The sequence below is a fragment of the Podarcis bocagei genome (assembly GCF_964188305.1).
Source record: "Podarcis bocagei genome assembly, chromosome: 4".
NCBI lineage: Eukaryota > Metazoa > Chordata > Lepidosauria > Squamata > Lacertidae > Podarcis > Podarcis bocagei.
The window spans coordinates 93,058,738-93,072,173 of NC_138128.1; the positions used below are offsets into that span (position 1 = coordinate 93,058,738).

Consider the following 13,436-nt stretch of genomic DNA (forward strand, 5'->3'; position numbering starts at 1 on the left):
AGGAGGTGATGGGACCAGTGGCCATGATCTTCGTTTTTTTGATGTTGAGCTTCAGACCATATTTTGCGCTCTCCTCTTTCACCCTCATTAAAAGGTTCTTTAATTCCTCCTCACTTTCTGCCATCAAGGTTGTGTCATCTGCATATCTGAGGGTATCTGTCATATATCTATGATTTGAGCTTCTTAGCCGTGATTTTGCTACCCTTACTTCAACAAACAGTCCCACGCCATATGTACAGTATATGATCATTATTGTAATAACTGCTTATTTCTGCCTCCATGCACAGCTTACCTAGGTCTACACTGCCTGGCTGCACATTCTTTTTCCAAGCTTGGAGAAATTTGTTTCTGATGCTTGCCAAATTATAGACTGTGTGTTTGGTAGAAGCAAGGAAGAAGGTGGGGCTGGAGCATTCAAGTCCTTGCCCAGCCAATTAGATGAAGGACAGAGCCAGAGGAGGCCAGGCCTTTTGTATCTGTGCTCCTCGTGATTTATTGGCACTAATTACCAAGGCACTTAATGGCTGGTTCTGGATGGGAATTAATTCTGGCCTGGTGGATAAATAATGCACGATGGTTTATTTAGCTAAATGCAAGGCAGCAGAGAAGAGGCTGGTGCAGGCAAGAGCGTGCTGAAGACAAACAGGACAAGAGATGCTGCGATGAGGGGATTCATCTGAGTACCAGTAAGAGGGGGGAGAGGAGGGCAGGATGATGAAGACGAGGAGCAAATTGTACTTGCAACCAGGAGGGCTATGTTGAGTCCCAAGATAAAGCAAGCCAGGAGAGGTGAGTAGGGCTCGGATCTAACATTATCTCCGAAGGTAGACAGTAACAACCTTGCTTTCAAGTGTCGTGAGATCAAAACAGGAAACTTTTCAGGCTCCTCATATCGCCAGTACAAATTGTGATATTGAATGCTATCAATGCGGCCACAGCATAATTATCTCGCTGCTCCAAAATTGTTTCTTGAGTTCTGAGAGGCAGGTAGGGGTGTATTCATCCAAGGTAGAGCTGTATCTTGTTTTGCTGATGCTTTAGATGAGGAAACTCGTGCGTGTGTTGCACAGCAGAAGAGGATCTTGTCCATTTTCAAGTGCAAGGCTTGTATTCTGGAACTGGGAGCAAGTGGGGTTTGCCTTGCTGCATTGTAACTTTTATCTGCTCAGTTGTGCCTGTAAAGTTCCCTAGTAATATATACTGTGTTCTCTTTTCAACAGAATAGCATTTAAGGTATGGGTGGACATGTTGCAAAAATGTTTGTAGAAATGAATGGATTGTGTCCCTTATAAGGGGCATGCTGAAAAATTGGCGGTGAACAAGCACCACAGATCTGCACATAGTGGTCTGGGCTCCCAATGTCTTTTGATTTCTCTCAAAGAGCTGTGAGGGGAGGGGAAACTTAGCTCAGGACCAAGGCGTGGACCCTCACATCTCAATATCCCAGCATGGCCAATGGCCAGGGGTGATGGGAATTGTAGTTCGTCAACATTTGGACACCCACCCCTGCTATATCCCTTATGAAACATTCATTGTGATCTATTTAAACAAAACACAGGAAATAAAGCCTGCCTGCTCTGGAAGAAGCCCTTGACAGAACAGAAACCTAGATTTGCCAGCTACGTGAGTACAGGAATTCGGTCGGCTTGTTACCACAGAGCTCTTAGCTCTCCACATCTTGATGAAACAGGCAGATTTAGAGGCTCCATTAGTGAAATATATTGTCAGGGGGATACATTCTGCAGCCTTGGACTGTTGCTGATGCAGTTCTGCACTCGGCATTGATTCTGCAGTTCGTGCCTGAGTTATTTGTGCCATTTCCAGGTCAGCATTAATCCCTGCTGTGCCTCTTTTCACCTGTCAAAATAAGGTAGCACAGGCAGTTTTCCATAGCCTGAGCAATGGAAAGTCAATCTGTGCAGAAAGAAATGCAGGGTAACCTCCCCACATGCCTCCATACCTTGGCTTGGGCTATTTAGTCATTCTGTAAACTTATAGTCTACCCCTCAACACAAACTTCAGTTCACTTTTAATTTAGAAACGTGTTGCTGATACTATCATAGCTTGACAGGTGTGGGTGCTTTTCCTAGGGTGTTCTATGGCGTTGTCAACTCTTGTCATTTTCAGTACAGTGGTACCTTGGGTTACAGACGCTTCAGGTTACAAACGCTTCAGGTTACAGACTCCGCTAACCCAGAAATAGTACCTCAGGTTAAGAACTTTGCTTCAGGATGAGAACAGAAATCGTGCGGCGACAGCGGGAGGCCCCATTAGCTAAAGTGGTACCTCAGGTTAAGAACAGTTTCAGGTTAAGAATGGACCTCCAGAACGAATTAAAGTCTTAACCTGAGGTACCACTGTATTTAAAACACTCAACCATGGGTAGGCAAACTAAGGCCTGGGAGCTGGAGTCGGCCCAATCACCTTCTCAATCCAGCCCACAGATGGTCCGGGAATCAGCGTGTTTTTACATGAGTAGAATGTGCCCTTTTATTTAAAATGCATCTCTGGGTTATTTGTGGGGCATAGGAATTCGTTCATCCCCCCCAAAAAAATATATAGTCCGGCCCCCCACAAGGTCTGAGGGAGAGTGGACCGGCCCCCTGCTGGAAAAGTTTGCTGAGCCCTGCGAGTCAAGGCCAATTGGCCCAATACTGAGTTCTTCTCAGAAGAACAACCCAGCTGGTTGGCTGGGCTACTTATTTTCTGGGACTTTTATGGGTGCTTCATCGCTAGCCCCAAATATTGCAGAGTGTGTACACATTTAATATCTCAGTCAGGCCTGAACTAGATGCGGCATGAAGTCATGTGCATATTCAACCCCTGGCTTCCTTTTTTAAAAAACCAAAAGCTGCAGCAGGAGACTTGGAAGCTATGGGTGCCATCAGTTCCATTTCCCTCACTCTGCACAAAAGCCTAGCTTTAATGCCTTGCGCGTGAACTTTGTGGGGAAAGCTGATATAATAACTGTCAGGGAACTGCCATCGGAGCCAGAGGGAGAGGGAGGGCTCCAGAGGGATTCCGGAGAGCGTCCCGGGAGGGAGAGAAGCAGCACATCTTCTGGGGAAGGAAATCAGCGTAACACCAGTGGAGAAGGGGGGCAGATGGGGGAATCGGCGAGGTGGCTCCAAGACCAGTGGGGAGAGCACGGGTCCTCCGATGCCCACACCTTCCCTGCGCGGAAGGCTTCCGCGCAGGGAAAGTAGGCAGAGACTAGGTGTCAAAGAGCTTCTTTGCTGGAAGAAGTTCAAGAAACGCCCACTAACGGATTCTGCCAGCGATTGAGACAGCCACGGGCGCGTGGCTGTCCAGACAGAAAGGGTTCATTCAGGCAACCAGCCAAGAGTGGCGTTGATTTACACACAAGCAACCCCTAGAACCATTACAATAACATCCAGCTTCCCCAATGCATGTGGTAAGAATTATTTATGTTTCCACAAGACGGCTGCTGTTGAACATTCCTTCCCTGAATGAGAATGGCCTTGGACCTGAATGGTCTGGCCACAGGAAGCATTTGAAGGCTGAAATCACGGGGCCTTCAAGGCTTCAACAACCCCAAACTTCAAACGACATCCTTTTGTGGCCAGAAAAAGGCCCACGGGGTCATGCAGGGCTGTCAAAAACAGCCTGGGGTTGTGGAAGTAGGAGAGCTTCCATGATCTTTGGCTGCCTTCAAATGCTTCAGTTACTGTGCTGGGACAAGGGGAAAATCTCTCCCCTACCTGGGCGTGCTGGCAACCCCACCACCACCAGTGGCAGGGAAGGCTTTGGGGCACTGCCTCGGGGGTTTCTGATGCCCAGGGCAGCTGCTTCACCACACCTCATTGTCTGGGACCCTCTTGCCCCAAGGTATCCCTGCAATATGGTGTTCCCTTCTGTACTGAAGTTCTCATCCTGGGCCAGCAGGGGGATACTTTAGATAGTTCAGGTCCACATATGCAAATAAGGGATCGAAACTGACGTTCAGTGATTGGATAGTTACAGAAAGTTGTTACAGTTATGTTGTACTGGAGCTCTATATAAGCAGGCTGGCTGAACCCTTCAGTTCAGTTCTGTTCTGGCCTGTGAATAAACAAGAGCTGTTTGAACAATCGCTGTGTCGTCTGATACGTTCACCCACAACTTAACACTAAGCAACAGCAGGCTTTGCCGGAAGTCACTATGCAAACCATTGGGAATTACTATATATACTCGAGTATAAGCCTACTTTTTCAGCACATTTTTTATGCTGAAAAAGCCCCCCTCGGCTTATACTTGAGTGAGGGTCCTTTTGGGCTGCTGCTCCTTCCTCCTCTGCCGCCTTTGCCGCTGTTGGTGGTGGCAGCGGCGGAGGAACGAGCAGCCCAAAAGCAGCCCTTTCAGGCTGTTCCTTCCTCCTTCACCACCTTTGTCGCTGTCGGCGGCAGAGGAATGAGCAGCCCAAAAGCAGCTCTTTCGGGCTGCTTGTTCTTCCTCCGCCGCTGCCGCCACCAGCCTCTGCTTCTCGGCAGCACCCTAGGTAGGCAGGGGAACAGGAGGGGCTGGGGGGGAGAGAGAAGCCCCCTCTGCCGTGTGTGCATGCGTGCGCACACACACGCACCCCGGCCCACCAGGAGGGTTGTGGTGTGGTGAACCAGCTTATACTCAAGTCAATAGGTTTTCCCAGTTTTTTGTGGTAAAATGACCTTATTTTTCGCTCCATAAGGGGCACCTGACCATAAGGCGCACCTAGTTTTAAGAGGGGGAATTCGAGAAAAACAATATTATTTAAAGGGAGCGCTGAGCAGAGCCTGTTTGCATCCCAGGCTCTGCTCAGCGCTCCCTTTCATGAGCCGCGTGGATTGTGTGTGGCTCTTGGGGGCTTTTCCCGCCTGCCTCCCCCCCCCCCCCGCATTCGCTCCATAAGACGCACACACATTTCCCCTTACTTTTTAGGAGGGAAAAGTGCATCTTATGGAGCGAAAAATACAGTAGGTGCCTCGGCTTATATTCGGGTCGGCTTATACTCGAGTATATACGGTATGTTCACATGTGGTGGGGGTGTAAATATGTACATTTTTTTTTCTGGCGAAGGGTGTTAACAGAAATCATTGGGTTAAAGCTGACCGAAAGTCCAGAGGTAACATTATTACCAATTTACAATGGGGTGGAAGGTTCGCAGGCTATGAAGGACTTGCTCACAGATTTATGGACAGCTGCGCGAATTAGGAAGTGGAAGAGGCAAGCAGAATATAAAATGGAAGAATGGTATAAAGAGGTGCGGGATATAGCTATTAATGATAAATCAATATGTGCCATTAAGGGAACACACAGGAGAAATGATTTTGAGGAGATATAGAAGGTGTTTGTAGCATTTGTACTGTTAAAACGGAAAGGGCTCCAACCATCGCAAGAGGTGTTGAAATGTTGGGAGGTAGGACAGTAACAATGGAATGGTCTTGGTGGTGGGGTGCACATTTTTACAGTCAAACCTCAGGTTACAGATGCTTCAGGTTGCGTTTTTTCAGCTTACGGACCGCCAAAACCTGGAAGTACCAGAATGGGTTACTTCCGGGGTTTGGCAGTCGCACATGCGCAGAAGCGCTAAATTGCCTTTGCGCATGCACAGAAGCACTGAATCACGACCTGCGCAGGTGTGCCGCTGCAGGTTCCGGATGCTGCGAGTTGCAGACATGCATCCCGCATGGATCACGCTTGCAACCCGAGAATCCACTGTATTCTTATTTATTTATGATTATTACTTTGTCAAAATATAATCATAATCATAGAAAAGAAAATTAATCCAATTTTTTAAAAAGTCTGTCAAGAAAAGGAGGGCTTATATAGCCATGAGGAATCCAGGAGGCTTGGGGTAGGTATGGGGGGACCCTGCCCGTCAGATAAGGTGGGTACCCCATCAATCGATTGATTGATTGATTGATTGATTGATTGATTGATTGAGAGATTGCTGGCGTTAAAGTTTGGAGCACACTCTTGTAGATATTCTGCCTTTGTCTTCCTTTGTGAATGATTTTTTTGGGGGGGAATAAAAAATAAAATAAAAAGTGGATTTCTCCCCCCCCCCTCTTTTACTTAGACCGCTCCAAGAGCCTGGTGATGGGGGACCCCCATGGGCTGCCCTGCCGGCCTCCCTCCCCCTGCCGACAAGAGCCGGTGCTGAAACGTGGCTGGCTGAAGAAGCAGAGAAGCATCATGAAGAACTGGCAGCAGCGTTGGTTCGTCCTTCGTGGCGACCAGCTCCTGTACTATAAGAACGAGGATGAGGTCAAGCCACAGGTAAGGTGCCTCTGGGCTGGAATTGAGAAAAAGTAGCCAGCAATCTGGTGGGTCTCTTGTCTGTGGTTGTGTGCCTGTGTTCTGCTTTAACTGTCTACATATAGGGTATTCTCTTGCACATCTGGCTGTGTCTGTTCTGTCCAAAGGCTTCTTTGGCGATCACTCGTAGCCAAGTAAGATTGTCTTCCAAAACAGGATTTTAGCAGTGAGTCCGTAGTGACTGTGGAGGCCAATTCTGAATCCACAGGTCCTTCCACAGTGGGGACATAGGTTTCCGGGCTGGGGGTTGATCACTGTGAGAGTTTGCCAAGCGTGCCTTTCTCTTAGCACATTTCTCCCTTTCATCCTGAGTTCGAGTGTCTTCAAAGCCCATGACACCTTTAGTAAAGGCTGTTCTCCAATTGGAGCGCTCACAGTCCAGTGTTTCCAAGTTGTCGGTGTTTATACTACTTTTTTTTTTAGATTTGCCTTGAGAGAGTCTTTAAACCTCTTTTGTTGACCACTGGCATTACGCTTTCTATTTCTGAGTTCGGAATAGAGTAGTTGCTTTGGAAGACAATCATCTTGCATCCGCACAACATGACCAGTCCAACGAAGTTGATGTTGAGGAATCATTGCTTCGACAGAGGCATAACGTTGGCAGCACACATGTTGTGGACAAAGGGCCAACAATGGGCACTAGGACTGGGCAATATATCAATATATAGTCCAAAACCAGTTTGTAGTCCATATTGTGGTATCAGTTTTATAATTTTTGACCTGGCAAAAATCATGATGTATGTGTGTGCCATGCAAAAATCACGATGAAGGGAAAACCGTGAAGCCAGCCAATGCCTCTACATATCTCCTTATTTCAGACACCGTGATATATGGGTACATCACAATGTTTAAGGTAAAGGTAAAGGGACCCCTGACCATTAGGTCCAGTCGTGGCCGACTCTGGGGTTGCGGCGCTCATCTCGCTTTATTGGCCAAGGGAGCCGGCGTACAGCTTCCAGTTCATGTGGCCAGCATAACTAAGCCGCTTCTGGTGAACCAGAGCAGCGCACGGAAACACCGTTTACCTTCTCGCCGGAGCAGTACTTATTTATCTACTTGCACTGGTGTGCTTTCGAACTGCTAGGTTGGCAGGAGCAGGGACCGAGCAACGGAAGCTCACCCCATCGCAGGATTCGAACCACCGACCTTCTGATCGGCAAGTCCTAGGCTCTGTGGTTTAACCCACAACGCCACCTGCGTCCCTAACCACAATGTTTAGCTGGTGATATATCACAATGTTGAAAAACCAGATATCGCCCAGCCCTAATACAGAAACCGTGACCCTTGTACACTTTCACAGCCTGGTTGTGGACACAGCCCAGTTTCAGCACTCAAGGATGAAAGAAATCTCTACCTGTATGGCCAGCTCACTGTGAAACACGTGAAGTGCTGGTCAGCTATGAGGGGAAGATTGTGGTTTAAGGAGTGAGCTGGAAGCTGGATTTAGAGACCTGGTGGGCCAAATTTGGTCCAAGGGGCAGAGGTTCCCCATGCCTGCTATATAGGAGATAATACACTTGGCATCAGCTCACCAAATAAGTGTCATTATCTTCAAGCAGATACATCCTATATTGGCAGCAGGAGGGAAGAGACAGGGCCGGCCCATCCATGAGGCAAGATAAGGCAGTTGCCTCAGGGTGACAGGCCCTGGGTAGCTGGGAGATGCAGTAGATCTGCCGTCAGGGCTTGTCAGCCACCACCTTCTCCTCTTCTGTGTGCATACCCTCCAATATTTATCCAATGAAAATAGGGGTGTCCTGTTATTATTATTATTATTATTATTATTATTATTATTATTATTATTATTTTGTTTATATCCCACCCATCTGACTGGGTTGCCCCAGCCACTCTGGGTGGCTTCCAACATATATAAAAACATAATAAAACATTTAAAAACTTTCCTGCCGTAGCTGCCTTCATTTAGTTAGTTATCTCCTTGGCTCGGGGAGTTCATAACTCCATGCTCTCCAACATTTCTCTGATGGAAATAGGGACATCCTAAGGAAAACCGGGATATTCCAGGAAACCGGGATGGCTTCTGTAAATCCAGGACTGATCCTGGAAAATAGGGACACTTGGAGGGCAGCTTTTGGATATATGGGGAGCTGAAAGACCCTCTTTCTGCATGCTGTTTACCAGGCATAGACAAACTCCGGCCCTCCAGATGTTTTGGAACTACAATTCCCATCATCCATAGCTAACAGGACCAGTGGTCAGGGATGATGGGAATTGTAGTCTCAAAACATCTGGAGGGCCGGAGTTTGCCTATGCTTGCTGTTTACCTTCCACATTTACATTTCGAATGTCTACTTCCCTTCTGTTCCCTGACTTTTCTCTCTTTTTTCTGCCAATTTCAGGGGTTCGTCCCTTTGCAAGGCAATCAGGTGAATGAAGTGGTCCCCAATCCTGAGGAGCCAGGGAAGTACCTCTTTGAAATTTCTGCAGGTAAGCCTGCCTTTCGGTCTCCTTTGTCTTGATCATACGGTTCTGATTTGATTGCCACAGGGTTCTGTCTTGGGCCCGGTCTTATTCAACATCTTTATCAACGACTTGGATGATGGACTCAAGGGCATCCTGATCAAATTTGCAGATGACACCAAACTGGGAGGGGTGGCTAACACCCCAGAGGACAGGATCACACTTCAAAACGACCTTGACAGATTAGAGAACTGGGCCAAAACAAACAAGATGAATTTTAACAGGGAGAAATGTAAAGTATTGCACTTGGGGGGGGGGGGGAATGAGAGGCACAAATACAAGATGGGTGACACCTGGCTTGAGAGCAGTACATGTGAAAAGGATCTAGGAGTCTTGGTTGACCACAAACTTGACATGAGCCAACAGTGTGCCGCGGCAGCTAAAAAAGCCAATGCAATTCTGGGTTGCATCAATAGGAGTATAGCATCTAGATCAAGGGAAGTAATAGTGCCACTGTATTCTGCTCTGGTCAGACCTCACCTGGAGTACTGTGTCCAGTTCTGGGCACACAGTTCAAGAAGGACACTGACAAACTGGAACGTGTCCAGAGGAGGGCAACCAAAATGGTCAAAGGCCTGGAAACGATGCCTTATGAGGAACGGCTAAGGGAGCCGGGCATGTTTAGCCTGGAGAAGAGGAGGTTAAGGGGTGATATGATAGCCATGTTCAAATATATAAAAGGATGTCATATAGAGGAGGGAGAAAGGTTGTTTTCTGCTGCTCCAGAGAAGCGGACACGGAGCAATGGATCCAAACTACAAGAAAGAAGATTCCACCTAAACATTAGGAAGAACTTCCTGACAGTAAGAGCTGTTCGACAGTGGAATTTGCTGCCAAGGAGTGTGGTGGAGTCTCCTACTTTGGAGGTCTTTAAGCAGAGGCTTGACAACCATATGTCAGGAGTGCTCTGATGGTGTTTCCTGCTTGGCAGGGGGTTGGACTCGATGGCCCTTGTGGTCTCTTCCAACTCTTCTATGATTCTATGATTCTATGATTCTATGATTCTATGATTCTATGATTCTATGATTTTATGATTCTATGATTCTATGATTCTATGATTCTATGATTCTATGAGTGGAGCAGGGAAGTGGGGTAACTCCATGGTGGGGCATTTTAATTTTTAATTCTGATAGGAAATGCTCTTCCGGGGTCAAGGGGACAAAAAAAGGGGGGCTAAGGAAGGTCAAGGACGTGGGCAGTGCTGTGGGTTAAACCACAGAGCCTAGGACTTGCCGATCAGAAGGTTGGCGGTTCGAATCCCCGCGACGGGGTGAGCTCCCGTTGCTCGGTCCCTGCTCCTGCCAACCTAGCAGTTCAAAAGCACGTCAAAGTACCTTCCGGCGGGAAGGTAAACAGTGTTTCCGTGCACTGCGCTGCTCTGGTTTGCCAGAAGCGGCTTAGTCATGCTGGCCACATGACCCCTCAGCCAGTAAAGCGAGATGAGCGCCGCAACTCCAGAGTCGGTCACGACTAGACCTAATGGTCAGGGGTCCCTTTACCTTTAAGGAGGGTCAGTTGCGAGGGAGGGAGGGAGAAATCCCCCTCTTCTCATGTGAGAAATGTTTAGAGGGTATGAGATGCTTTAGAGGGATGCAGGTGACGCAGTGGTCTAAACCATTGAGCCTCTTGGGCTTGCTGATCAGAAGGTCAGCGGTTCGAATCCCCATGACAGAATGAGCTCCCGTTGCTCTGTCCCAGCCCCTGCCAACCTAGCAGTTCAAAAGCATGCCTGTGCAAGTAGATAAATAGGTACCATTGTGACGGGAAGGTAAAAGGTGTTTCCGTGCACTCTGGTTTCTGTCACAGTGTTCCGTTGCACCAGAAGCGGTTTAGTCATGCTGGCCACAGGACCCAGAAAGCTGTCCGAGGACAAATGCCTGCTCCCTCAGTCTGAAACACTTTAAACGGCACTTTAACATGGATTTTACTATCTAACAAGACCATTGATCCATAAAATGAAAGCGATAAACAATGTACTGCAGTCACACAATCAATCAATCAATCAGCAGCTGAACTGGGTTCCACACTGTCACAAAAACAAAACCAAAAGAGCCACAACAATGCAAAATAAATAGCAAAAACAGACAGACCTCAGCGTAGCACTCAAAACGGAAGCGTAATTCTCAAAACGGAGCAGATTCTGCTTCCAAAAAAAGTTCGCAACCGGAACACTTACTTCTGGGTTTGCAGTGTTTGGGTTCCAAGTTGTTTCAGTATCAAGGCATTTGAGAACCAAGGTAGTTATCTCATAGCTGACCACAGAACTGCAGGGCTTTCTATTCTTATTACAAAAAGGAACCTGTGTTTAGAGGCTTGCCTCCACGCCTGGGTGCCCCCAAATGCAATTTTTTATCACCCTGGTAGATAGGGGTGATTGTGGTTGTTGTTTTAGTGTTTCTTTTTCAGGAATATAGCGAGGTATTTTGAGCGGCAGTCGCCTAGCATTTTGCAGCTGTGGCCATTAGGTCCAGTCGTGACTGACTCTGGGGTTGCGGCGCTCATCTCGCTTTATTGGTCGAGGGAGCCGGCGTACAGCTTCCGGATCATGTGGCCAGCATGACTAAGCCGCTTCTGGCGAACCAGAGCAGCACACGGAAACGCCGTTTACCTTCCCACTGGAGCGGTACCTATTTATCTACTTACACCTTGGCGTGCTTTCGAACTGCTAGGTTGGCAGGAGCAGGGACCGAGCAACGGGAGCTCACCCCGTCGTGGGAATTCGAACCGCCGACCGTTTGATCAGCAAGTCCTAGGCTCTGTGGTTTAGACCACAGCGCCACCCGCGTCCCTCACAGTTACCAGCTGCCAAATCTCACTGGGGCAAATGGATTTACTTGGAAGCAAGCTTTGAGCTGAGTTCAACCTTAATAAATATGACAACTGCCAGCAATTAGCCCTTACTACTTTTCCGTGAGCATAAAGTTGGACCACCACCTCCCCCTTATCCCTTTCCTCACAGGCCTGTTTGCAGGGTGTGCAAAGATTTTCAAGGGTTTTTTTGTTTTTTTAAGAGATGTGCTGAGCTCTGTTAGAGCATTCTCATGCCGCTCCCATTACTGAACAGGCTCCGTGATCACATTTGCATCGCACAGTAATTTGCTTCCATTATTCTCCTGCTTGAGCTCCCGAAAGTTTAATTGACTCAAGTGAGCTGTGGCTTATTTGACAGCGCGAGCCCCGGGGCGTCATCAGGGATAATTGGGGGGGTGTAAGTTCCGGGGTACTTACTTGTGCACATGATATAGTGTTCCACTCACGGCGGCAGCGACCAAATGATTACCGTGGAGCTGCCATTAAATGCTTCAATTACTAGCTAACATTTGCACCTAGGTTTAATTAACTGCACTGGCGAATAAGCTTGACTTGGCTTCCTGAATTAGGTAACAACCACCAATGTTCGCTGCAGCCCAAGTACTGTAACAATATAGAGTGCTTCTGAATGGGTACAGGGTTTTGGTTTTTTATGGCATCAGTGCTCAGCATACATGCAAAGTTTTCTACAGTACCTGCGCAACCTCATCGTTGGCATTAAAATGCTAGCTCATTCCACACAAACACCCTTTAATCCAGATTTTCCTTCTCTGGTGAATTTTTTTAAAAAACCCAACCTATTGCCAGAAACCTTTTGACAGCATTATTCACTTCCCCCCAAAGCACCTCAACTCTGTCCCCATTTGCCACTGCTGTCATTTACATGTGATAAGGAGGGCCTTGGGGGTGGGAGAGGGGAAGGCAGTTGCGTGGCGAGTCCCCCCCCCCCCGTGGAAATAACGACACATGACACAATTACGATATACGATATATCTTTATTGTCATTGTCCCATGCAGAACAATGAAATTGAAAAACTACATAAAACATTCAAAAACCCCTAAAAACTCTGAAACCCCATTTTAAAATACACTATACTATAGAGACCCCTTATGCTGCGTTTAGAACCAGAATTGCATCTGCGTAGAAACTGTTTCTCAGGTGGCTAGTCCTGGCCTTTATAACCCTGTACCTTCTTCCAGAAGGCAGAAGCTGAAAGAGATCATTTCCAGGGTGTGTATTATCCTGCACTTTCTCTGCCGCTTTCTTATGGCACCTGGCAGCATAGATTTGATCTAAGGTGGGAGGAGTGCACCCAATTATTCTCTCTGAAGTCTTTACAACCCTTTATTACGGTTAATGGGCTAAAAAAAGGCCACAACTTTATTGGTTACAGGTGATGAGTGGTATTGGCTTAGGCATTGGTCCTAACCGACTATATCCAACTTCAGCCCATCCGCTTGAAGTCCGGGAAGGGTTAACCACCAGTAGGGGGAGTCCTGCTGATGCACATCAACTAGGAGCTCCCCCCGGGGTCACCGCTTGGGGGCGTGCCTTAGGCCCTCACCTCCCCAGGCTTTGGACAGGGCCACATCCCCCTACATCCTTTATCGGATTACCCTTCAATATGCAGGGCATATTGGCTCTACCTCCCCTCTTCCACCTACAGAACAATACCAATGCCTAACCGCCATTACCAAGAAAGTTGTGATGATTTGCTACGAAGTAGGTGAAAACCAAGGGGCATGGGTGGCACTGTGGGTTAAACCACAGGGCCTAGGACTTGCTGATCAGAAGGTCGGCAGTTCAAATCACTGTGACGGGGTGAGCTCCCGTTGCTCGGTCCCTGCTCCTG

The 13,436-nt window shown here is 47.7% G+C and overlaps 1 protein-coding gene across 1 annotated transcript in view; it reads left to right on the forward strand.

Moving 5' to 3' along the window:
* The first annotated feature begins 492 nt into the window (after window positions 1–492).
* ARHGAP22 (Rho GTPase activating protein 22) overlaps window positions 493–13,436 on the forward strand; it is a 40,169-nt gene continuing 27,225 nt past the window's right edge. The window contains exons 1-3 of the mRNA XM_081191663.1: window positions 493–789; window positions 6,056–6,255; window positions 8,652–8,739. Of these exons, the coding sequence (XP_081047789.1) occupies window positions 756–789; window positions 6,056–6,255; window positions 8,652–8,739 (322 nt within the window). The 5' untranslated portion in view covers window positions 493–755. The remainder of the gene's footprint in view (window positions 790–6,055; window positions 6,256–8,651; window positions 8,740–13,436) is intronic.